Raw genomic sequence first — 26,200 nt, 5'->3', positions numbered from 1 at the left:
TTCTCTACAGACCCTGATACGAGTTCTTTACTACCTTGAGGGGGTTTTGGGTTTAGAGCTCTATTTCCCCATTTATATTCTCCTTCATTTTTCTGGTCTAAAGTGTTTTCTTTCACATGACTGAATATAGGATAATTTTCTAAATCTTTCTCTCCAAAACACTTAATTAGCCTTCACAAATGCTTTAATTTAGGAATCAATCAACTTGAGTCTTAAAAAGGTTCTCCTGAGTCATTAGGAAGGGATTTTCAAAAATTTGAGAGTTTAAAATTCTCAAAGTGTGTTATGATGCATTTTTATTATTTCATCATTGGTTAAATTTGGTTTTGTTATCTTAGCATAAATTAATCTGTGCGAGGTAATATTGCTAAATTAATTAGTGTTATGTTGTAGCATCAAGTTTTAATAGCAGTTATGGAGAACAAAGGGAGGAAAGAAAATGCGTTGCCATTTTGAGATGTAACGATGTATGGCTTTTATTCAGTGTTGTGTAGTTCATGTCATCCTTCTTCCGGGCTAATTTAAAAATACATCTTTGCCAAGAAGAGAAACAATAATTTTTACCTGGCTATTAACTCTGTACCTATGTATCTGATACTTAAATCCCACACTGTAGCAACAAAACAGCACACGTATTTTAAACGAAAGAGCGCATCTAAATTAGGAGTACTACGTTGAAAGTAATTTTATTTTAAGATGAATATGCTACCAAGGCATAATTTGGAGGCTGACTGATGATTTTGCTTGTTTTTTCTCCATTAACTATGTTGGAAATACATGATGACACAAAAGATCACTATCTCCTGTAATAGGGTAAGGTAAATCACTGCCAGCCTTAGAGTTGACAAACTTTAGATCTTTCAAGCACTTTGGGGTAGTCTGATGGAAGTCGTTATGGGAGGGGAAACCACCCTCTCTGCCAGGATGGACCAGAGCCTGTTAAACCAGAAAAACAACTTTCAGATTGCAGAACTCAGGTTTTTGTTGTTACTCCTGACTTGCTGTCTCTGTCACTTCACCTCCTTTGAGCAGGTGGGTTCTGAACAGGGCCCCGTTTTCATCTGACATAATTCCTGATAGTGTTCAAAGGTGGATGAGTGAAAGTTGTTTTGGGGTTTTTTTGAATTTACTTTTTTTATTTATTTATTTACTTCAAACATGCTATTTCATTGGAAAAAATAACGAAACTTACAAAAATCTTACAAACTGAAAGTGAGTTTGTTTAATCAAGTTCACTATATACAAGTGAGAAAGCGACACAAAACGCCATAGTATCTGTGGAGTTACTGTGGGTCCTAGTCTACCCTGAGCTGAAGTTCAATCCAGGTTTTAGGAAAAAAAAAAGTGTTAGCAGCAGTAACGGGGAATTTCTGCTTTCCTTTTGGTAGTGTCAGGGTTTAACCCCAGCTGGCAACTGGAACTAGAAGCAGGTCTGTGTTCAAATGCTGAACGAGGTCTGTGACACCTGGGAACAGCCATCCTGGCAGACTGTCACTCACTATAGATACATTTTTCAACGCCTTCTGAAATACAATTTATTTTTTTTCCCCCTTCAGGATTCTCCCAGGGTTGTGACACATTACTGTGTGTTTCACCTCAAAAATGGTTGTGGGAGGTGAGCGTAGTTGCGGTTTTCCTGTAGCGGGCTGAACCACGGGGGTGGTCTCAGAAATCACACCAGGAAAGTGAGTTTCTTGTGGTTCTAATTCTGGCAAGAGCGGGTTTGTGAGTTGGTCTGTACCTGGCTGTGGGGGACGAGCCGGGACGCGGCAACGGCCGGCTCCCGCGCACAAGCGGCTGCAGGCGGTTCCGTTCACCGCGGTGCGGTGACACGGGAGGTTCTCTCACCCTTCGTCCTTTCACGCTTTTTGACCCCAAAATGCCCGCCCCCCCGTCCGGCAGCGCGGGCCCTCCCTCCCGCAGTGCGCATGCGCGCGGCCCGTCCCGGTTGCTATAGCTACCGCACACGCCGCCGCGGCCTGCAGCGGCCCGGCCGGAGCCGTGAGGGGAAAGTAACGGACGCGGGGCCCCGGAACCGAACCAAATCAAACCTAACCCGGCCCCGGGTCGCGTCAGCAGCCCGCTGGCCCCCGCTGCACCCCGCGTCGGGGGCGGCAGCCCCGGGCGGGCGTCGGGGGACTTGGGGCGGGGGGAGCGGCCTAAGCGGCCCCAGGTGGCGGTGGGTGCCCGCCCGGTGGGCGCTCGGTCGGAAGTCACCCCTTTGGCGACTGCCGGGAGCTTCGTCCCCTCTGGTTTTGGTTGGTTTGGGTTGTTTGTTTGTTTGTTTTTTCATTAATATGGGATTTGGCTCCTTCCAGCCCATATCATTTCAGTCACAGCACAGAAAACCTTGAAGGTGTGCTGTCTGTGAGTACTACTCCTCTGTAAATTCGCTATATCTATATGAAGTACTTATCTATGTAAAGAATATATATATTCTCTCTATATATTCTTTATATCTACATAAGACTTACGCTGACTGGCTGCTCCCAATGTTATGAAGCATTATTACTCTTAAAGACAAACAAGAAGGTGTTAAATGTTTTGCTTTTGGTGGAAGCAAAGACCACACTATTCTAAATAGGCTATTTTTCCTAAGATACAGAAAAAGCTTTTCAGCTCTGTATAAATGGATCATTTTGATTTAAAATTATGCATTTGCAAATAAACACATTTCCTTGCTCTAATTTAAAAAAAAAAATTGTAATATGAATGACTTTATGTGGTGGCAGTATTACATTAGATATCTCTCTTAAAAATGTGTATTTCAGCTTTCAAATAGACTGACTCTCTTTCCTGCTCAAAAATTTACGATTATTCGGTGTTGCAGTGTTTCAATAAAATCATCTCAGGGCAAACTTGAAAGAGTTATTTACTTGCTTATTTTGCAGGAATTAATTTTTATTTTATTTTTAGGAAGCATGGTTGAGGATAATGAAACTGTTAGGAGGACTAGAGCTAAATTTGATGAAACTATCCAGTCTGAGAAGTTAGATCTTGATCAGGAAGGTTTTCCTGGGAAAGCAGTTCAACAGGATTACCGCATGCCTGATCTCATAACTGTCAGAGTACAAACAGGTAAATGCTATTTTTACATGTATATCAATATTTATTAATTGTGCTCTAATCTCAGTCTGTTACTAAAAGAAACAATATCTCTATCAACTTCCATTTTGACAGACTCTGATTCATTCCAAGATGTAATTGTAAAAATTGAAAGACCTACCTATCAGAAACCATTTCTGGGTGGATTTAAGAACACGGTAACAGGAGTAGAATTTCATAATGCAGGATCACAAACGATACCCAAAAAACGACCTGAGAAAGGAATTCAGTTATTTTGTAGGGAAACACAGGTAATGGATTTGTAGTGCCTTTCTAGAGCATTGTTTTTGCCAAATAGAATGTTGTTACAATTATTTCCAATAGGAATGAGGAAGTAGATGAGAAATAAGTGTGCACTTGGAAGTATTTAGTGAATCAATGTCATTAGTCTTGTGATTTTTGTTACAAATAGCTAATTTTGCCACTTATTGTAATGAGGGGAAAAAAAAAATCTGTATGTTTTTTTGTAATCTGACATGCATTTTTTCCCCAGACGGTTTTTGAAAAAAATAAACCACAACAAACAAGAAATACAACATCAACACAGATGACTAAAATTGGCATGTATGTGTCAAATGTGACTGACAAACTAGTAATTCCTGGAAAGTATCTTACAGCAGAAGAATACCATAAACGTAGACTGGAAGCCGTAAGTTCTTATCTGTTTGAAACTATCTGTAAAGCAACGTATTAAGAAGGTTAGCTGAATATCTAATAAGTGTTCAGAGCCTTCAAAGACTGGAGTTAGAAGTGAACTGCAAAATATCTGCTCAATCTTCACATTTTGTAATCTTTCAGTTCTGGGGGAACTAACTGTGTGTTTACTCTGTTTTTAGCCATACTTGAGACCTTGCGATTTCTGAAATATTAAGAATTCTGAATTTCCTGTTTTCTATCTTGCATATCGAACATTAGGGATTAAAACAGGCTTGTCCCTCTGGCATTCTCACTGCCTCTTTGGAAGGACCTAAGCTACATGCTTCATGATTGACCTCAAACAGCTGAAGTATTGGGTTAGGATTTAGGAGACCTGCATTTAACTTTTGGGTTTTGTGTTTTCTGGGATTGTTTCTTTGTTTTAACAGACTTGATAGTTTACCTTTGGCAAACTGACCTGTTTTGGATTGTGTTCAAGCTGCTTGCTTTGGCATTAAGGTTATTCAAACATGTGAGATGGGTCTGTGGGGTTTTCTGGTGCTCTGGGTGGCCTCATGCAGGCAATTCCAGTGACAGATTCTGTAGGTTTATTGTGCAGAGCATGCCATGTAGGCATTCCAAATTGCTTTTTGAATACAACATATTCAATGACCGCACATCTAACTTAAGTGTGCCCAACAACATGTGAGGTGGGGCTCTGCTTTGTAAATGCTGTAGTTATTAATTTGTTTCCCTAAAATAGTCTGATTGTAACTAAATGGAGAAACAGTTGATTCCCCAAATGCCTAAGTAGGATAATTGCATTGACATTGTTGGCAAGATGCTTTGAAATCTTCTGGATAGAAGTCTTCTGTAAGAACTTCTTATTTGGTCAGCATCAGCTGATGGCAATAAGCATCTTGTAGAAGCAGAAGCCAAATAGGTAACTTTCCTCAGGACTAGCAATATGTTTTACTGGGATCATTAGTGCCACTTACTGAAATCAGTAATGTATCTATAGGCAATCTATAATGCACAGTAGAGACATCAACTTGGTGTTCAAGTTGAAGGACTTGCACAGTGCAGTGTAGTTCCATATTGAAATACCAGCTGAAGATGTATTCAAAAGTAATGTCAGGTGAAAATATCTCTAGAGACAGTATAACCGTATTAGTGTAGTTTTGTGCTTCACAGCCTTCACTGCTGAACAGTGCTTATTAGCTCATGACCTGGCTAAATTGCTGATGGTGGAAGTGTTAACTCAGCTGGGAGCAGCTCAGGCTTGTGTGTTCTACAGACATTTTCCTAGTCTTTAATGGTCACTGCTTTGGAAGGTGAACTTTTTTAAGTTCTGTCATAACAGCATTGGCAACTTCACTTTCATCATTTGTTTACGAGTGAAGTGCAGTATCTTTTGTGTGTATGTGTGTTGATTTTTGCTTTAAGAAGTTTAAAAGAAATTTTGCAAGTATGTGTCTATATTCCCAATCTCAACATTATATAAAAGGATAGTAAAATGATGACCTCTCCCCACAAAGCTGAAAAGAATAAAAACAATACATGGCAAAAGGTGTTTCTTAAGGAGAGATTTGAAAAAGAAAAATAGATTTTGTAATTGCAGTTTATGCTTGAGCTTGATCATTGAAACCTCATTCCTCCACTTTACTCACTGATTAAAACACCTGTAGTTACTTAAATAAGTCAGCATACAAGTGTTTTGACTAATAGTACATGGCTGTTTATGTCATGTACAATGTCAAACATTCAAATTAGTTTGAGTACAAGACGAATCTTAGAAAATGTAGTTAAGTAGCTAGGAAAAAATGATGCTGTATTGTTTTAAGTTCATGATTCTTTGGTATTGTATCACATATAGGTAATAGTATTACAGAAATATTTCCGTCGTTGGCTTGCTATAAATGTAGTACAAAATCTGAGAAAAGAGAAGAGGTTAAGGCTGGCATGGGAGGCACAAGAAGAGCTACGAAGAAAGAAAGAGAAAGAAGAAAAACTGAGAAGGGAGCATGAACGAAGACTGAACCCTAAAACAAAAGATGACTTTGAGCTTTTGTACCATGCTCTGGAATGTAAGTATTTTTTTTTTCCTTAAAGGGATACTCTTAAACCAGCAAAAGAGTACATTTGAAACCAACTCTTCTGGTTTTGACAAGTTTCTATATATACTTCTTTGATATTTTTTTTTGACTTACAGTGGAATTTCTTTCATTTTTAATAAATTATTTGGCTTTCATGTATTTCTAGAAGCAGAAAGGCCTTGACTCTGTGTAAGCACTGTTAGCAGTAACTAAAATATTCCTATGTTTTCAACACCATTTTCATCACAAATCCAAAACATAGTACCAGACAAGTTACTATGAAGAGAATTAACTCTATCTCAGCTAAAACCAGCACACCTTTTTAGGAAATAATCAGCTTGTAGAGTAATGCTATTTTGCAGGGGTTTTGTGGTTTGTTTGGGTTTTTTTCATTCATAATGTTAAGGTCAGCTAGAGAACAGGAACTTGGGGGTTTTTTTTGTATCAGAGTTACTTTAATCTTTTTACTCTGCATTTAGGATGCTGAAAATAATACCATGAAGAAAATACTATTAGGATCAGTCATTCATCATTTAATACAGATATTTTTTATAATGGATTAAATTTTTGCCCAGAATTTCACAATATAAGGTTATTCCTTTTGTACTAGTCATCTTCTCCTTCTGCTTTTTCACCTTTCAAATTTATTCGATGTTTCACAAAACTGTGTTGTCAAAATTTTAAAAATCTTTTAGGCAAGCACCTCTGTACTTTCCTGGAAAAATAAGGTGAATATTGCAGATAATTGACAAAACTTACAGGAGAATAATGTTGCAGATGTAACAAAAAACCTGGACTATGTTCTTTTGGAAAAGCAAAAACAATAGAAAGCAGTGGACTTTTACCAGCATATAATGAAACTGCAAGAGTTCTTTTTAAAATGTCTCCTTTTAAGCCAGAAACTCACACTGTGACTTGTAACAACTCATGTTATCTAAGGCTCTTTAGAGCTTGCTTATGGTATAACTCTGGCAGTTTGGACATTACTGTCCCTTTAGCAGAACTGGCCCAATAGATTACCTGCTTCATTACAAAGCCACCTAATTTACCTTAAACCATCCCAGATATTTCTTCCATGGTACACTGAGCATGAATTTGGTGACGTGTGTTATTCATAGAGCTCAGGATCATAATTCAGGAATTCCCAAGTTACATGCTAATCTTTTAATACTGTCATACATTGTGTGGCATTGAACAAATTGCTTTGTTTGAATGTATAAATGATTTATAAATGTTACTGTGCGTGATAAATACAAAAATTATTACTGGTCTTCAGAATTTGGGGAATTCTGTCTTCATGAGATCTGTGGTTTGTTAAGGGTTGTTTCCCCTGTCCTTCTTTTTCTTCATAGATAGCATTTCACTTCATAAGAATCAAGCCCTTTTAAAGGTGTGTCAGATTAGGTAATCAAAAGCCAAGGTATCAAATAATAATTTTTTTCCTCTCCACTTATGGCAAGTGCTACTACTTGGTGTCTGATTTCCTGCAATATTCTCTTTAAAAAATCTGTTTCCTAGCTAATGTGCTATCAAATATATGATCCACTTTTTATTAAAGCCTGATGAGTCTTATTTGCAATGGAAACAACAAAGCTGAGTTAAAGTTGCGAATGAGTGCCGAGATTCCTAGTATTTATACATTTAAAATGTATGGTTATATAAGTGTCTCTTTTGTTAAATTTGATGTCATTGGATTCATACATAATAAAATTCCCAGTTTTGCATGTTCAGGAATTTAATATCTAGGCAACCTGAAAAAGCATATGCCACTTCAAAACTGGAACAGAACAAACCCCAGTATTTGAAATATCTTTTTAATATTTTCTTAAAAATAATAGTCTGGTATAAATCTTTTTGGGTTGTTTTTGTTTACCAGTGTTGACTTGTTGCTTCTCTACATGGAGACTTGCGGTCATGCTCTTTATTTTAACAGAGCTTAGTGGTTCTAGGAAGTTGTTGTTTTTTTCTACCTGCATCTGAGACTACTTTTACATTCTTATAGTGTCAACAGTCTACACAAGCTAAATCATTGTGACAGTAATAGAATGAGACTATTGTCCTCTGGAGATCTGTGAAGGTTATTTCTGCTGATCACAACAGGGGGATACTATTACAGGGTCAGCCAGTACAAGCAATTCCTCTTGGTACAAAGACTTGCCTGTTGACTGTATGGTGCAAATGAGATGTATCTATATATTCAGTGTGTCCACGTATAGAGACATTGATTATTTATTTGAAAAGCATGAACTACTTTGTTTTATAAAAACTGGAATAAAAATTATAATGAGAAAATCTCTGTCTGTAAAGCAGATAATCTGAGAGGAATGTTTTTAACTTGATTGCATGTATATGGTAAATCAGAAGGTAAGTATTGATGTAAATTGACAGCTTCTTCATTTCTGTAAGTACAAAATTGCTTACTGTATTTATTAGCTCTGCCTTTGAAGTTGCTGCCCCCTTCAGGCATATACAGCCTCATGTAAATTAATTCTGTACTGTGCTTTTGTTTGCTGAAATGGCTTTATTTAAAAATATATCTTTGGGTACTCAGAACTTGTCAGACAGCTGTCATATTAATATCAAAGCTTGGAGAGCCTTAAGGACATGAATTGAAATATTTTGAAATGGAAAACATAAGGTATTGTAGATAAGGAAGCCACAGGCAGAAAATAAACCTTCCTCCTTTCCCTCCTCCTGCCTCTAATCTTACCTGATACAGGATGTTATAGGCTTTTTCAGTAAGTGTGCACAACATGTTGGATTGTTTTCTTTTACGCTGGGTTTTGCTTTTGCATAACTGTTCTGGAACAATAACACACCTCTGAGATATTATTCAGGAATGTTGAAGTTTTGGATCTTATACAATTCCTCACAAAAAATACAGAGACATTTGAAATGAAACAGTCTCTTCAGAGAAGCCAGGAGCTGTTACAATGTATGCAAAGGAAAATACTATTCACAGAATTTGATTTTACAAACAGATTTCTGTTAACAGTATGTAGTCTGTGTATCAGTTAAAGTCAAGAAATGGGTACTACAAAACCAAAACTGTGATAGACACCTATGTATACGTCTGTATGTTTCTGTCATTAAGTATTCTAAGTTATAAGTGCGACAGGTACCTGTGGTTTGGTGATCTGACCATAAGAGTCAGAAGGCCAGATTCTCACACAGAACGTACTGATTCCCATGTTGCTGTCACTACCACCCTGTGGTTTGCATGGCAATTCCTTCCATCTGAAGGGTTCTGTTACAGAAGAGGAAAAGGAGAGTAAAGCAATGACTGTCTAATTATTAATGCACATCCGTCTGCCTTAGATGGCAAAAGGTGATACCACTGAAATATTCAGTGTAAGACCTGGAGTGCTAAATGTGACTGTCAGTCAAGTTTTATCTCAGTTTTGGAGGACTTCAAGCTTCTTTGGATTTTACTCATTTATGCAGAAAGAAGCAGTAATATTCTCAACAGTGAGTACTGGTGGTACCACAGTAAGATGCTGTCAATCTGTTGAGATTGGTACCTTTTCGTGTGACTTTGAGCAATTGTTTAAAAAGTTCCTAGTGCTTGTGCCTTTTGGAGCTATTTGAGACTTCAACAGTTAGTTTAGTTAGTCTAGATGCAAAATTTTGAAGAAATCATTTCATCACACGTTTTCACAGGAGCTAAATTCTTTTTCTCACATACAGCTAATTTTTCTCCTAACCAGTCTTTGAGTTTGGAGCATGAATTGGCAGTTTGGAATTGATATGTGCACACATACTCTCACAGAACATCTGTATACTTTACATTGATTTTTGTCCATTTTGCCCTTATTGAAAATATGAATAACAATGAATTCCCTAACATAGAAACTGGCTTTTAAGAAATACTAAAAATTAATTATTTTATTTCTTAAATATGAAAGTAGAAAGTTCACTGGAGAAGGTCTTGTAAAAAATACCCCAAACATTTGTATCCATAGTATGGAGGCAGGAGGAGACTGAACGGATTAACAGCACTTTTACTGGAGCTGAAAGAAAGGCAGCGTTTTGTGGCCTTCTGGAAGAAGAGGTCCAGCTGATTGCTTCCATTGGGAAACACAAACTCAATGCAGACGAGGAGAATCGACAAAAAGCAATACTGCGCTTTCTGGATAAGGTCAGTGATGGAACTTTAGGCTGAACATAAAGAATACCAAAGTACAGGAACAGAAAAGACAACTGCAAATCTGTCTGCCAAAAGTAACTTTTGTAGCTTTAACACTTAATCATGTGAATGCTAATGTTGTAAATATCCAAATTATCTAGTTGTTCATGTCAGTACAATTCAGTAAATTTCTTTTTCCAAGCTGAGAATTTCTTATCTCTGTGACTGATTGAAGGACAAACAGTGCATCATTAAGATTGTGACCTGAGATTTACCATAAACACAGGTAGTTGTGTATATATAATATAAAAAATAGCACTGAGTGGATGAATTTTGTATTATGCAACTATTCTGCATGAAGAACGTGATTCTGATGGCACTGTTCACAGGTTTAAAGGCTCAAATTCTAACAATTCAGAATGCTTAATTTGAGGTTATAAAACATGAGGATATTGCATACCATTCTGTATTTTGTATTGTGTGCATTACAGTGATGTAGGAAAATATGCTCTTTCCTAGTCTGTTTTTGAAACTTTAAAAATCTGCCCATTAGCTACTCTTTCAAAGATACTCAGTTTCACTAATCAAAACTAATAACTAAGTGGTCATCCCTCTGGTATATTCTGTTTATTGTTCTCTGTAGTGAAAAGTTTGCTATTGCATTTAAACTTAAATGCAAATGTTTAAGCAAGAATTTGAAAAATAAACTTTTTTCTGCAGAAAGGATTGATTAACTTTTTTTTCTTCACTCAGAAATGCTATCCTTCATGATCTAGATTTGTCATTTGTTTCTCCCTGGAGTACAAGTGTTTGATTGTCATGTCTGTCTTTAAAGAAAACATTTATTCTGTTTTCATGCACAGGGTAGAAACCCAGAAGAGCTTTGACTGAATCTTACATCACATTGAGCTCAGTTATTAATTCACTAGTTTCAGTTGTGTTAGAACTTTAACTTGAGATTTTATTCTTGTATAATCTTGGGGATGAAATGCAATGTTAAGTGTTCTTCAGGCTTTCATCTATAAAACAAAGATGAGAACTTGTTCATACACAAAGATGATTTAGAATGGCATTAGATTTAATGGCACCTTAATGTAAAATTTTAAAAAGGGCCTTTTTAGATAGATATCTCAGCAATCCATTCCCCCAGGAAAAAAGGAATAGTTTATTTTCTGGCTGTTTTCATAGTAGGGGACATAATATGGAAAGAAATACTGGAACAGAAATAGGTTTTTTGCGATCTATTTTTTTTTTTAATTTTGACTATTTAGTACTCAAAAGTAAAAATGGCAGTTTTGTCGACAAGAGACTTTTTTCATTCTTTTTATTACTGATGTATGGGAACTGGACTTTAAAAAATTATTTGATAAATTCTATTACCTTTCTTCACTATGAACAAATTACTTATCTGAAACGTTGGTGGAACTGTTACCAAGTTTATTGCTGTGGTACGATTGTATTCTCTGTTACTGCTTTCAAGAATGCAAAAAACCAGAAAACTAAATACTTAGTAATGATATCAAAACCTTGAATCATTTCTGTGTTAAACATTTGCTTCTACTATCTACAATCTATTCTGTTATTTTCTCAGAAAAAGAAACCTGGAACAGTCAAAGTAAATGTCTTTCTTTCTTAACCGAGTCTCTATCTTTATTTTTCCCTTAAGGGCTGCTTTTCAGTGTCCTACCCTATATAGATTACTTCCAGCATATATTTTCACAAGTTATATGGTTTTCTTACATCTGACAGAAGCAAAGCATTCTTCACTACCAGAATTCTTGGTGACAATTGATGTTTGGAGTTTCAGGAGACACATGAGAGAGATTCCAAACTGTGGACATGTTTCTAAAGCACTTACTACTAATTTATTTATTCACACTTTAAACTTACAAATTATGTTTTTCGTTAAAGAGACTGGTTCTTTTTGATTTGAAAAATCTAGTGAGCTTCTGAACTACTACAACTTATTCTTTTCATGTTGTTTTATTGTGTCAGCGATAGGGTTTGTAGTGTTGTTCTAAACTGTTGACATAGATAGCAGCCTAACTCTCAGAGGTAAAGGAAGTAAAAATTTCTGCATTTCTTAAAAAATAAAATAAATTAAAAAGAATTTTTGAAATCTCAAAATTAAATGGATGGTTTCTTATGTCTGCAACACTACAATTCAAACACTTTAGACTGTAGTATGACATTTGTTGTTGGAGTGCTATAGATTACTCAGTTACTTCTTGAACTTTGAGCTGGTGATGTTAATCTGGACACTGGCCAATTAAAGCTGAAATAACACCTTTCACATCTGAAGACTGCAAGCATTTCACTTTGCTGCAATAGCCAAAATTATATGAAACTGGCTTCTCCATGGAAACCTTCACTCCCTTCTTCACTACTTTAAGCATGTACTTCCTCGTGTGTGTGCATTTACAATGGTTGTTACTGGTTGTGTGCGGACTACATTCTAGGGGGTTCTTTTTAATGCTGAGCTCATTCTTCTTCAACATTTGTATTTTGAAGAGGAAGTACTTGATTAAGCTTTTATACAGCAGTCATATTTTCCTAAAGGAATTTGTGTAATTATTAACTGTCACTGAGTTCATACCTTTCATGCTATGTGCTGTTTCTGCACCCATCCTATGGATTTTTATTTTTTTTTTCTACTTTTCTTACATTTTTCTCTCTGTGTCTGTGCTGGTGTGTTTCTCTCCTCAGGTGCTTTTTTTTCTGCTTTCATGCATTGGCAGCAGAGTGCAGTTATAGTAGTCCTGCTCTCTGAAGTAATACAGATAACAGGATTATTGGAAATTCCACAGCACTGCCAGCAGACTAAAAGGCAAGAAAAAGCTGGCAAAAAAATCTCAAAGTTTTAGTTTTCTCACATCAATCTTGAATACATGAAAGTAGTCCTGAAACCAGAGAGCTTGTGATTCTTTCTGAAATGCTGGAAATCTTCATATTGATAAGACCTCTGCATTATTTTTTTCAGTAAAAGGCTGCATGATTTCTTTTAAATTATTTTATTTTATATAATACCCAGTTATGGTGAGGTAGTAAGAAAAATTGCAGAAGTTACAGATATGATATCTTGCTTTGAATAATGTAGATGTTATCATAATATAGTTGATCTGTGTTAAGGGTCATTTGCAGAGTGGAATGCCAAGATTGCTAGCTCATATATGGGTGGTTGCAAATTTATTGGAAGAACCTAGTTTTAATAACCATTTCCTAAGTTATAAAAATTTAATAACCTGCCCATTGAGTCTCCCTAGCATAAGCAAATGACCTTTCTGTCTTATTATGAGTGATTTCATTGAAGAGGATCAAATGTAAGTACTGAATTAACTACTCTGTGGAAAATAGTGATTTTTGCCAGTCTGCCACACAAAGGAGTTACAGCATGATACAGCTTCTAAGTTGGTGGAAGGTTTTTTATTGTTTGCCTTACTTTTTGTGTTTTGTTTTTGTTTGTTTTAATATTTCTGGTGCTGTACAAAATAGTGAAACAAAGTCATGAAATTACAGTAGAATACCCCCTTTTTATGATATAGAGAAAATTGTCTCTTTCAAGTTTTGCAGAAGTTCAAATATTTCACTAGAACTAAGTTTTATTTTTTACTAATATCTGGTTTTTCTATTGCATTTCTTAATCAGTTTTGGCTCTGAATTGTGACTTCTGATTAACAGTACCTCCTTTAATTGGAGTTCCGCTCCCACTGATAATGTAATTAAATGTCAGTTCTTCAGTGTTAAATCTTTTTCTCAATTATTTTGTCTTTTTTTGCTTACCTAACTTTATAACTTATCTATTTAAGAGTGAGGAAAGCTCTGTTTTGATTGTGGTGGTGACTAATCATATCTGTTCTAACTATCTAATATGCTTGGTATTTTTATGACTTATCACCATAGCAAGCCTGTATATTTGGTCAAAATAATGATTACGTCAATTCTGGGGTCATAACCAGAAAAGCAGTAGGTATATGAATGCTGCATGAACTGTTACTGTAGTTAACTTGCACTGAGGCTGCAAAGCAAAGTTCACAAGTATTTGTGAATGCTCAAGTTCCAAATACAGTGGAAGAAAATAATTAATACACAGAATGAGGTTCCAAATAGCTGTCCCAATTAAGGAAAGGGAGTGGAGTTCAATAATGAACTCCAGAGACAGTTTTGAATACTATATTTCTATTGGATTTAGGAACCTACCTCCCTATCAAACTGTGCAGTTTGCAACCAAACTTCTTGAGGACTTCTTGAAAGAGGAGAATGGCTGGACTTTTTAAACTGAGTGGGTCAGCTGACACCTTGTAATTTCTCACTGTCTATAGAAGCTAAAGATGTGCAAAGAGACAGTTGAAGTATTAGGTATGTGGTTAAGTTAGCAAACAAGAAGCTAGGTGAAATATCCAGTAAGCTGTAAACTCATAGTCTGCCTTAGTCGGGTCTAACAACGTCTGTGCCTTCTATCCATCTATAGGTAGCATAAATAGAACAGTTCCCTGGAGATGTTTTGTACTGCAGTGGATTCTGAAGCCTTAAATTTGCAATCTTTACATAGTCAACAGTTCCATTGATTTTTGCTGATAGTTTAGATGGATTTATGACTGCAAGATGAAATGCAGAGCAAATGTATTCTAACACTACAGTCAGTAAATTCATTTTAAAGAAGTAGAGCATATCCCTTTAGGAGAATATTATTTACTTTTAATATGCTGTAAGTCAAAATTTTCATGACCTGCAACTTTAAACAAAGCGTGCGATTGAATAGTTGCTCTGGTGGAAAAGGTACTGTATAAATACTGATAGTAGAATTAGCCTTTTGTATTAGTCAAGCATTAATGTTAAGTACCTATTTCACCTCTGGTGAAGCTTGATGTAACATAATGCACTTGTTCAGCTGGTGATCGGATTATAATAGCTCAGTTATACAAATTGCTTCTGCAGTGTGCACAACCTAAGAGATGGAGAGCGTATGATGGAAAAGTCACTGAAATGGATACACAGTACACACTCCGCGCCAGAGAGCTATTTGAAATCTACTGCAGCATTAGCATGAATGACATCCCGAAAGAAGAGAGGATAGATGTGCTGTTAACACTCAGACGTACAGTAAAGGTATGCTTTATTTTTCTATTTATGCTTAGTTTGAAGTTCTACTTCCCAAAAATACTGTCGCTTATTTGTGTCGATGCATAAGCAATACTTCTGGCAGACAGGTGCCAGGATGATCAGCTTGCAGCAAGAGAAAGCCTAGTGTACCACCTGCCATGAGGGTGTAATTTCTGTTTTAGATACACTCAAAATTCATATTTCACATTGATGTGCACATTTTTCTTCAAGTTGTGTTAGAATTTTAACCTCATGATTTTAGACTTTTTTTGTATATTAATACATAACACAATTTTACTATAAAGTTTGACTTATAAGAATTTGATTAAAACCATGGCAGAGTTATCAGTGGATATTACTTTTTTTTTTTCCCTGAGTTCTTTGAAATGTCTGTTTAGAACCTTATGTCTCTGTTGGGTTACCGGTTTTATGGGTGGCAAATACTGGTTTTGTTTTTTTTTCCTTTGCCCCACACACCCCACCCCCACTGCTGCTGCCAGTGTTCCTGGTGAATTAGAAGCATTCTTCTATGGTTGCATTTCTTTTAATCTTTCAGATTTGTTTTACTTATTTATTCATGTACAAGAATGATAATATGAGCTTCAAGGTACTTTCAGGATGATTGTCATCAAAATAGAATAGAATGCTGCTTCCTGGTCTTATTAAAACAAAATAACATCTTGCTGCTTGCTTTGGTAGTACCAGAATTTGATCTAAAGCCAATACAGTATTGGGAGCACTGCTGGTTTATGAACTCCTGCCCATTTTAATACAAGTCAATATTGCTGTAGTGAACAAATTCTAGAATTTCTGTAAATTTGCACTTTATTTTAGGTGAGAGGACATTGAACTCATCTACCTCTTATGTCTCTCTGGAAAATCTCCTGCTAAGCATTTGAAATATTGATGTGACTAATTTTCAAGCATACTCATAAAATCCCCCATGCCTTCTGTGTGGTGGTGTTTTTTGTTTGGGTTTTTTGTTTTGATTTTTGGGAGTTTTTTGTGGGTTTGTGGGGGTTTTTTTAGCCATCTACTGTGTGTATACATTACACCTCTTATCACATAGCCAAAGGAAGCTTCTTAAGGAGGTGTTTCTCGGGGCTTTTGGAGACTGAAAATTTTGCATATGTTGTGTGCCTCTGCTTAGCATTTTTTTAATGCCTCCAGGTTTACAGTTGCTTACGGCTTTGGTATATGGTATATTGGTATATGGTATATGATATTTGGTATATCCCTCAAAGCAGAATCTGTAAGCATTCTCAGTTTTGTAGTTCTTTACATCAGTTTTCTTGGAGGTTATTTTCCTAGGACACCAAGGGATTCTTCTATGAACATGTTCTTATGTGAACATACAGAGGTAAGAATGATGATTGGCACAGAATCCATAGTTTGCTTTTGTATTACATCAGAATTATTTTGTTTGTTTTCTTCCTTATTCTTGTGGAGTTTGTTTTCCTTTGCATTTTCCTGTTCTTTCAGGAACATGAATGTAAATTGACACAAGAAATAGTGGAATTAATTGACAGAGAAGTTGATCTTATGTCAAGAGAGGTGAAAGAATGCAACTTAGAAGGACTGAGGAAAAGAATTTGCACATTATTTCTTCAATACATTAAAACTCCGAAGTTTAACCCTCAAGTTGCTAGAATACTTAAGGTATTGTTCCTATTTTGCAGTCTAACATAGTGGCCATGGAACTAAGGATGGTGGGGAAAGGGGAATGGAAAATAATGAAAGATTTTTTGTTTTACATTTTTTGCTTTAGAATTGCTGGAAGAGTTCCTCAAGAAGTAAAATGTAGCAAGTACACAAGCTTCACACAAATAAACTTACATAATCATATAGGAAGTGTGGGGCATAGACATGGGTATAAGAACCTGCCAAGTGGCTGGCAGCACTGAGCGAGCCCAGGAACTCTATGTATGAAATAAAAAATGTGATAATTAGAAATGGTAGATCTTATGGGATGGTAACAGTACAATGTAATAGCAAATGGGGAACCAACAGAGAGAGCAATTGCCTTTTTTCCACTGGACAAGGGGCAGCATCCCATGCATCCAGAAATGAAGAATATTGCCATTGTCAAAGTGATGTCTAAAGACTTTGCACCTAAGCAAGAGATGTTATGAGCCTCTGTTGTACAACCAGTTGCTACTTCATGGGAAGAAGGATATAGCTAGGAAGTGAAGAAAGTGGTAGACACCTCTCAAGTTGTGTGACTTTCTTTTCCAACTACAGATTACAATTAAAAATATGATTTAATATCATATATTGTTGCTTTAAGCAGAAACATGTATTCTGCATCTGTCAGAAGAGGATTCCTCTTACAGTGGTTGATGGTACCTCAGGAGTAGAGAATCTGTCAGTAAATGTCAGTCAGATTTAGAACTAATAGTAATTTTACAGTAGCTTTATGAACAGGGTTACCTAGATGTGGCATAGCAGAGACTAGAAAAGGGAGGTCTTTGTCTTCTGTAGCTTTTGGTTAACTGTACCTGGAGTTGAAGGCTGAATTACACCTGTATTTGTATTTGAATCTTGTAACCTTCTGTAGACCACAAAAAAAATGTCAGTTCATCAACAGACAGTCAAATTGACCAAATCCTCAGGGTACCTTAAACAGAAGGGAGATGACCACAGTATGTAGCTGGATTATCAGAGTACTCAAACTACACAATTACAGACTTGGGCCATCTGCACAGACTACATTTTATTCTTTCCAGAACCCATGAAGCAATATGAGGATAAGGAGGTCATTAGCAAGTTTAGTTTATTATCTTCCCCTATATTGTTTTTGGACATGAGGCTCTGGTGATTTTATATTCTTATGCCAAAATATTAATATGGCCATGATCTCAAGGTTTTGTCTTTGACATAAAGGGAAGATTCTATATCAAAAATTAGAAGTGGAAGAATTAGTTTCTGTTTTCTGTTTTTTCTGTGTTGTCATCTTTCCAAAACCTCTGACAATCTGCATACATAAAAGTGCCAGCAAGAGCACTGGAGCATAATGTCTAGGATCTTCATATACCTTAAAAATCTATTGATGGATTTATATAACCAATTTAACTAGTAGAGTAAGAAAATACAACGGCTTTTTGTCTTCCATTTTGCTAGAAAAACCAAAACTTTTTTTTTTTTTTAAATGAATATTACTAGCTTTTACGTATTAGAATACCTGCATTAGGATATGTAAAACATATTTTAACAGAGTGAGGTTGACACACAAGTAATACAAAGACACTTTGTGGTAAATTAACTTTTTTTTTTTTAATCTTTTAGGTTCCACCAGATCCCTTAAAGCTTTATAAAAATGTTAACTTCTGTCATGGCTGCGAAAGTTACTTACCCTCTAATGAGTTTCCTGTTCCTGCTAATTCCTGCACCATTGGCAGATGTCGCTTGTGTTGCAAGCTTGATAATGAGGCTCGGCGACGAGAAGCGTTTTTGAAGTACAAACTTATACTAGAAAATCTCAGAAAGTCTGAAGTTGATTATCAGGATGGTGCTAAAATTGTTTTCTTAGTTCAGGTACTGTCTAAAAGAGCTTTGCTAATTATGGAAGCCAATGGCTTTGACTATAATTTTTGCTTTGTTTTGTGTATGTTGGACAGGTTGCGAAATAGTTAAAAAAGTACAAAACCTTCTTCCTGTGATATGGGAAGTTCCATACCATAAAGAAGCAGCACTTAAGCTCTTGAAGTATAGCTGTACTTTCAAAAATGGTTACAAGCTATACATTAACAGAAGGTAGAAGTCTAGCTGAGAGGTCAAAGAATCAGATGATTCAAATTCTTCTGGTTCTCCTATGACCATCCTGTTGCTTAAAGATATTAACATCATCTGTAAAGCGATGATAATGGTTTTGTGACTATAATATTGTTCACGGCATAATGCTAGTGAAACATTTGAGCCCCTGTTATTTGCACTGTTTTAGTAATACAACTAAGCTGTCTTGTGTTCTCAGAAGGAAAAGAAACAAAGGACCTGAGGTTTTCATACTCTTGTTCTGTCAGTAGAATATCTGTATAGTTGGAAGATTTACTGTTTTGCATTTCTTAGGAGAGAGATTCACTAAATATTTTAATTTTCTAAATCTTTTGCCATCATCTGTAATCATCCGTAATCTTCTGCAATATTATTAAGTAGCTAATGTTTCTTAATAATCATTACTGGAACAGTTCAAAGAACTTCTTGCCTCTGTCTTCATAAAATTCTCTCTTTTAGCTATTACTACTTCGTCAGCAAAAGAATTTGACATTCAATATCCACTGGGAAAGTTTTAAATCTGAGATAATTGCAAAGTGTTATTTATTGAAAATATTGAACAGCTGAGATTTATTTGAACTTTCTGAGATTTAGTAATAAAAATCTCTACAGCATCAACATTCATAGAATAGGGTTTTTTAACTGTATTTTCAATATGTCTGAAAAAATATCCAAGCAAACAAAAGGCAGTCATCAATGTCCCACTGCTACCGGAACAAGCCATGCCGTGGTTTAGCACTCTGCCAACGGCAGCTGCCAAAAGCAAGGTTGGGATTCTTTAATTTTCACGCCTGTGTTAAGAAGTATTATCAAAGAACCTGGGTTTTGTTGATGTTGTTCATTCCTATTGGTTTTCACTTAAACTGAAAAGATTTTGTCTCTGTCTAACTTAGTTTATCTTAATATGAAGACATCCTCTAAAATCTTTTTTTGAACCTGTCTCACATCACATCACTTGTGATGGCTGGTGGCTGTTGACACACTGCATTATGACTGCTCCTTAACTGCTGAAACTGAAAGCCCTCACTTGCAAGTTCCCTTTGTGGTTTTACCACTGCAACATGACTGCTTCTTAACTGCTGTTCCCTAAAGCCCTCACTTGCAGTTCTGTTTGTTGTTTTACCACTGCAACATCTCCAGATACTGTGTCATTTCATCCAAATAAACTTATTTTCTTTACAGTTGTAAAACATCTAAACAACAGAAAAATCATAAATTGCCTTGGGTTTTTTCCTAACATTCCCTTAAATTATTATTTTTTTTCTGAGGTACTTGCTTTTTTCCCTTTCACTTCCCAACAACTGTCTGTCCCCTTCTACACTTATATCCAGAAAACAGCTCTGAGGCATCTAGAAATAACTTGGGCACAACTAAAATACTTCTGCAGCAGCTATGACAGTTTCATTCATTGCCCTTTTTTTTCCCCCCTTTTCTTTCTTTCAAGAGACTGTGGTCATCACACTTTAGTAGTGATTTCAGGTGGCTAGTAGTAAATTAAACAAATTAAAATTGACGTAAAATTAACCTTAGATACAGGTTTAAAATACATTTAAAGCCTTTTTGTAGAGGTCCTTTAGTACAGACAGATCTATTTATTTTTTTTTTTTGTAATGTTGTAGCATAGCTACCTGATTTTATAATCTCATTTGGTAAAATGAACAACAGTATTATGAGCACAATAAGCTCTCCATATGTCAACAGCAGAGGGAGGGGAAGAACGAGAGCAGGCAGATTTGAGGTCTGTCCTAGGTGGGATTTTTTTTGTGTCTTGATTTCCAGCATTTTCCAGGCCAGATTACTCTGATTATATGTAAACTTTAAGTAATTTAGTAATAAGTCATTTATAGAATAATATTAATTTTGAATCCAAGAATGAAATGGGGAAGTCATCTCAGTAACGACAGAGATGGATTATTGTTATTAACCTTAAAGGTCTGAACAGGCTTAAGCATGGTATATGAGAAAAAACATGAGATTTAAGAAGTTTTATAAGAGCAGTTAAGCAATCAGGATGTCAACAAAATATATGAATTGCCATTGGCAGAGGCAATCAAAGTAAGAATATAATGTTTTAGAGATGATACAAGAAAAATAAAGTCAATAATTACCACACTATGCTGAAGAAAGATGTGTATATCTAGACATTCTTTAACCAAATGGTTATATGAAATATGCACAGAAAAATTTTTTACTCAAAGCTTTATTTGGATTCTCATGCAGTTACAACGCTTTTGTTGTAGAATGAAACATGCTCCTTCCTTCTTAACCCTGTTTTCCATTTCAGCATGAAGATCTGCAGTACATGATTGAGAACATATGGGGCTGTCAGTCAGCTCTCAGTGCCTGCAGTGACCTCTATGATTTGGTTATGGTCAGATGGGATAAGCAGCATGAGTGGTCTCCATGGAACACTATTCTCCTCACTAAAGATGAGGCAGATGCACATCTTAAGCTGTGTAGCCTCGAGAAGGTAAAATTTGATGGACTTAATTTTTTACAATATTTATGTTCTGTTTTAATAGAGTCCTGTGACTAATGATGTTTAGCCAAACTTAATCCTTACACTCATCCATGTTTAAATTATCCCATTGTTACTATTTAAATTAGTGCATCTGTACTATTAAATGAAACAGCCACTAGTCCAGAGGGCAGCTGGCACGTGCATCTCAAGTCCACGCACCTGAACTCTGTCTTGCCCTCATTCTCCCTCCCGAAATGCAAAAAGCTAAGTGGCCTCATCCATGCTTCCTACCAAGAGCAGTGCCATACCTCTTCCCTCAGCTGAGGTCAGACAAGAGCTGGCCTGGATGAAAAACATACTAAAGACTGACCATAAATACTATGACAGTTGTGTACCTGTGCTATTGCACATGCTCTGGCCTCATTAGTTTCTGGCCTTAAAAATTTCTCGTCAAATAGCAGAATGGCTCTTTGTCTAGAACTTAACCATTTGTGATAATAAAATTTGTCTCAATTTACTTTCTTACATAGACTTCATTTGAGTACCCCGACAATGTAATCTTATAGTTTGCAATTAAGAAATTAAAACGTAATTGTTGTTCCAAATCTTAAAAGAAACTTAGGAATTTGTTAAAGAAGTCATTGAAAATGTGTATTTTTACACCACTCCCCCCACATTCCATATCTAAACATGGTAGTCTGGTAAATATCTCACGCCACTGGATATCATATGGTAGAATATTTAATTTCCTATGGCATGGGAGAATTGTATGAGCTGTGTTTGTCTTGCAATTAGTAATGGATTATTAAGCTTTTCACCTCTAGGGTATTGATTTATGTAAGTAGTGATCTGAGGTCATTGTTGTGTAGTGTCCTTTTGTTCAGCATGTTCTTAATTCAATTTCTGACACAATATGTGTGCATCACAAATGCAACTTCAGCTGTTGGGCATTGCACTTCATGTTGGAAGTCTTAAGGGTATGTGATAACTGACAGAGCAAATGAATTGCTCCCTTAATGAAAGGTCTGCTTTGGGGGCAAAATATACCAGTTAGGGAATTCTAAAGGTAAAAGAAATTCTACCATCTGTGATATTTTGTGTGTGTGTGTGTGTGTGTGTGTGTGCCCAACTTGTGTCTTCAAGCGAACACGTGTTTGTGAGCGTTACCTTTAAAGGGTAAAATCAATTTCAGGCTGTAAATTCCTTTGTTGACTCCACTGTCTCACTTTCAGTAAACAAGGCTGTTTAGGCAGTCTGGATCCAGCCATGTTTCTCTGCAGCCATCAATTTATGTTACTAACATTCTGGCAGGCAGAGATTTTGATTATGTGCTTACCTTAGGAGACAAGCAACAGGTAAAGTGTGCAAGCCTACCTGAAAGTTTCAGGGTATTTTCACTTAGTTCTTGCTACAAAAATAGACCAGCTATAGTGAGGCTCACGTTTCTTCACTGGTTAATAGCAAGGCTTTGTTTCAAAAAAAAAAAAAAAAAGTGAGATAAGGAAAATAAAACAAAGTCAGAATGTCAAAAGTTGAATCATTGCTTCTCATTCACTGAAACAAAAAAAAAGTCCTCTCAAGCACTTTCTTTAATAACAATTATTCATATTTGGATTCCTGTCAAGGACATTTACTATAGTCATCACCTTGCAAATGTTGATATTTAGGCATTGCCTTTTTTAATTTTCAAAGGCGAGTACAAATGTTCTTGCCTAAAAAGAAATAAATAAGTTTTATCTTGAATGGATAAAAAAATGCTAGAAGTTTTTCTGTTTTTAAAAGGTGACTAATATTTCACAAGAAGCTGTTAGCAATTTTCACTATTGGGCCATAAGGTAGCAGTATAGAACTACAGAATATTTCATTATGTATCATATACAAATAAATTATCTGGCTTGGTTTATTAAGGGAGAACTATTTATACTGTCTAAAATTGTAACAATGTAGATTGCTAGATATTTTAAATGTATTTAATGGGATTTGGATTTTTTTTTTCCTTTCAGGCTTATGAAGAGGCGTTTATTCGCAGAATAAATCATAAGCATATCCGGGCAAAATACTACTATGCTCAGATTCCAGCAATGGCATCATTTTTGCATAAGAGTGACAATCAGGCTAATGCAAATGAATTTTTAATAGCTACGCCTATTCCTACTGGTACAAAAACATAACTCTTAGGTGAAGTTAACTGAAGTTATGAAAGTTAACTGAATTATTGATTAAAACAATTTCCTTGGTTTTAAAGAAATGTACTTTTTCACCAATACTTTAATTGTATTACACAGATCAAAATAAATGTCTAAGAATAAAATAATTTAATCTTGACCAGTCAGTATAAATGCATTTCATGTTTTGTAATCTCATTATTTAAAAAGTAAAATGTTGTTGATAAGCTTTGCACATTCTAAATGTTTAGAGGAATGGCTGTCTTTCTGTGTATGCCTGTATGGCTTGGAACATTGTGTATGTAGTGTAATATTCCCGCTGGGGGAATGTACCTAATTCATTGTCACGTTTTAATTTGAAAAATAATGCTATAAACACTGTATTAAATCTATTTCTCTTGTCTTAACCATACAAGGCAGAAACCTCCTCAAACCCTAAATTCCTACAGAACAACAGAATTGATATGCCCTTCCAAATGTAGCTGCTTTGCCTTGCAGGCATTTGTGCAAAGGGATAACTACTTTTTATAGCTCATCTTGATGGTCATAGTAGAACTGCCAGTATGTAATTATTGTATCCAAGATCTTGAAATTATTGTAAATCAGACTTGTAATTTGAAATACACAATGCAGACTGTTTGCAACACGTTTATTTTTTGAGGAGCTTGTGTTATTTAAAGTAGAAGTCAATTCTCTCTCAATTATTTTGTTATGCTTATGTTTGATTATAGGCACAGAGAAAAATATGATATGGTGTATATTCAGTAAAGCCCTACAGATAGTTGCAAAGTTCTGCTTGAAACCTCTATTCTAGAAATGGTTTTGACCCAGGACAAAACCTTTTGCTCTGACAAATAAAACTGCGTAGGAAAAAGCAGTAGCGTTTACAAACTGAAATAAGCATATATCTGGCAGCAAACACCTGGAAACTGATTGCACTCCCTCAACAAAACATTCACTGCATAACCAATATCTGACTGATCAGTGAATTATAATATCAATGGAGTCTTTCCGTCAATGTTAGCATTAAATTCAGATTCTGGATTTTAGTTGAGTACTGAATTAATGGTAGAATTGCAGCACCTGAGCATTCTGGTTAACTTATGTGCTTTGCAGTATCTGAGCCTTGAGGCAGAAATGATTGCTAAGATTTAGCTTCTTCCAGATTGCTAAAAGGATTTTTGAAGAAAATTATGAGTTGAATGGCAAGAAGGAAAACATGAATCATGTAGATAGTAATCTATGTCTTTATAAATTTGTCGCCTATCTCTTTAAACGGCTTTTAAAAAATGTACTTTGCAACCCTAGAAGGATGATTTAAATAAACAGTAAGGAAATAATTCAATCAAATGTGAAAAGCCACTAGTCCATTGATTTCAATGTCATGTGGTATTGAAGATTTTTTGAATCATAGAATCATTTAGCTTGGAAAATGACTCTTAAGGTCATCAAGTCCAACTGTTAACCCAGAACTACCAAATCCCCTGCTAAACCATGTCCCTAAGTGCAACATCTACATGTCTTTTAAATACCTCCAGGGATGGTGACTCCACTATTTCCCTAGGAAGCCTGCTCCAATGATTCACAACCCTTTGGTGAAGAAATTTTTCCTAATATTTCATCTAAACCTCCCCTGGCGCAGCTTGAGGCCATTTCCTCTTGTTCTACTGCCTGTTACTTGGGAGAAGAGACCGACCCCCACCTGTATTCAGTTCATTATTCTCAAGTACTAGTGTTTTGGCTGCTAGAGAATTGCTCACACAATTTTTTTGGTTATGCATAAGTCTGGAATGTAGTTCCTGATAATGGCAGTGCTGCTTTAGTACCATGTCAGCTCCCTAACCTATTGCTCAAGGATCAAATTTGTTTGCAAAACAATAGCACTTATTCTTGTCGCCTATCTATAGATAGTTCTTTTGGCTTATCTTGCACTGTAAATTATCCTTGATGCAACAGTCATCCTTTTTAGCTTGACTTACAGTCCCAAATTTACCTTCATCCCACACAAATCTGGCATTCACGCTTCTTTTTATTCAAAATGCTTTACATCAGGAATGTAGAAGTCTGAAGTTGAGAGGATATTTTTATTTTTTTTAAAGAAAAGGATTCATAAGCAAAAAAAATTAAGCCTCTTTCATCTTGGTGTTTTCTGTCAAGTTATTTTTTTTGAGTCCCATATTTCAACTTTGACAGAATAAGAAATATGTAGGATATGCAGTAGGCATACAATTGTAAAAGGAAATGTGTAAATCCAGTGAAGTGGGTAAGAGCAGAATGTAAATACACAATATGTCAATGTTATAGCTTCTCTTAACAAAATTATTTTTAGTTAAGTGGAAATACATAGTCATGGAGGAATTTTTTTTCTTCATTGCAGTTTCATGATGATTTCACAGTAATCTGAGTTTCAGCATTTTGAATTTGTGTTGGATTTAAAAAAACCTTCATGTGTAAACAGTTCTAAACCTGGCCTCAGGATCACCTGCGGGTTTTCAAGGAAAAAGCCCTTTGAAAAATGCAACAGTAAACTGTGTGCTTTTGTGTGTACCGACAGACATCAATCAAAAGTGTTTTTAGGTTCCTGCTCATAGATAAAAACCCACTGTGATCTCATCTCATTTTAATCAAATGAAAGAAAGGAGCTTTTTTGAAAAATCTCTTTGTGATAGGTATATTTTTTTCTTATAGTTTGGCAAAAAGTCTTTATTTTAGGGCTGAAGAAAAAAAAGAAAGGAGAAAA

At 35.8% G+C, this 26,200-nt stretch overlaps 1 protein-coding gene across 1 annotated transcript; it reads left to right on the top strand.

The window, feature by feature from the left end:
- Window positions 1-2,202: 2,202 nt before the first annotated feature.
- On the top strand, window positions 2,203-24,810 carry IQUB (IQ motif and ubiquitin domain containing). Its single transcript, XM_014963244.1, has 11 exons — window positions 2,203-2,367; window positions 2,917-3,078; window positions 3,181-3,356; window positions 3,599-3,754; window positions 5,618-5,828; window positions 9,800-9,975; window positions 14,899-15,069; window positions 16,546-16,722; window positions 18,349-18,597; window positions 21,119-21,304; window positions 23,299-24,810. The coding sequence occupies exons 2-11, from the start codon at window positions 2,922-2,924 to the stop codon at window positions 23,464-23,466; spliced, it is 1,827 nt and encodes a 608-aa protein (XP_014818730.1). The 5' UTR covers window positions 2,203-2,367; window positions 2,917-2,921; the 3' UTR covers window positions 23,467-24,810.
- Window positions 24,811-26,200: the final 1,390 nt, after the last annotated feature.

This window comes from Calidris pugnax, unplaced genomic scaffold (genome assembly GCF_001431845.1).
Source record: "Calidris pugnax isolate Ruff unplaced genomic scaffold, ASM143184v1 scaffold44, whole genome shotgun sequence".
NCBI classification, from domain to species: domain Eukaryota; kingdom Metazoa; phylum Chordata; class Aves; order Charadriiformes; family Scolopacidae; genus Calidris; species Calidris pugnax.
Note: the sequence above shows the minus strand (reverse complement) of the source record. Positions and strands in the feature narration are given on the sequence as shown.

What these genes read in the sequence shown, in the direction of transcription:
- IQUB (XM_014963244.1), top strand. Translation starts at nt 2,922, where the DNA reads ATGGTTGAGGATAATGAAACTGTTAGGAGGACTAGAGCTAAATTTGAT. An exon ending in AACTGTCAGAGTACAAACAG is followed by an intron (nt 3,079 to 3,180) that starts GTAAATGCTATT and finishes CCATTTTGACAG; the next exon opens with ACTCTGATTCATTCCAAGAT. An exon ending in ATAAACGTAGACTGGAAGCC is followed by an intron (nt 3,755 to 5,617) that starts GTAAGTTCTTAT and finishes TATCACATATAG; the next exon opens with GTAATAGTATTACAGAAATA.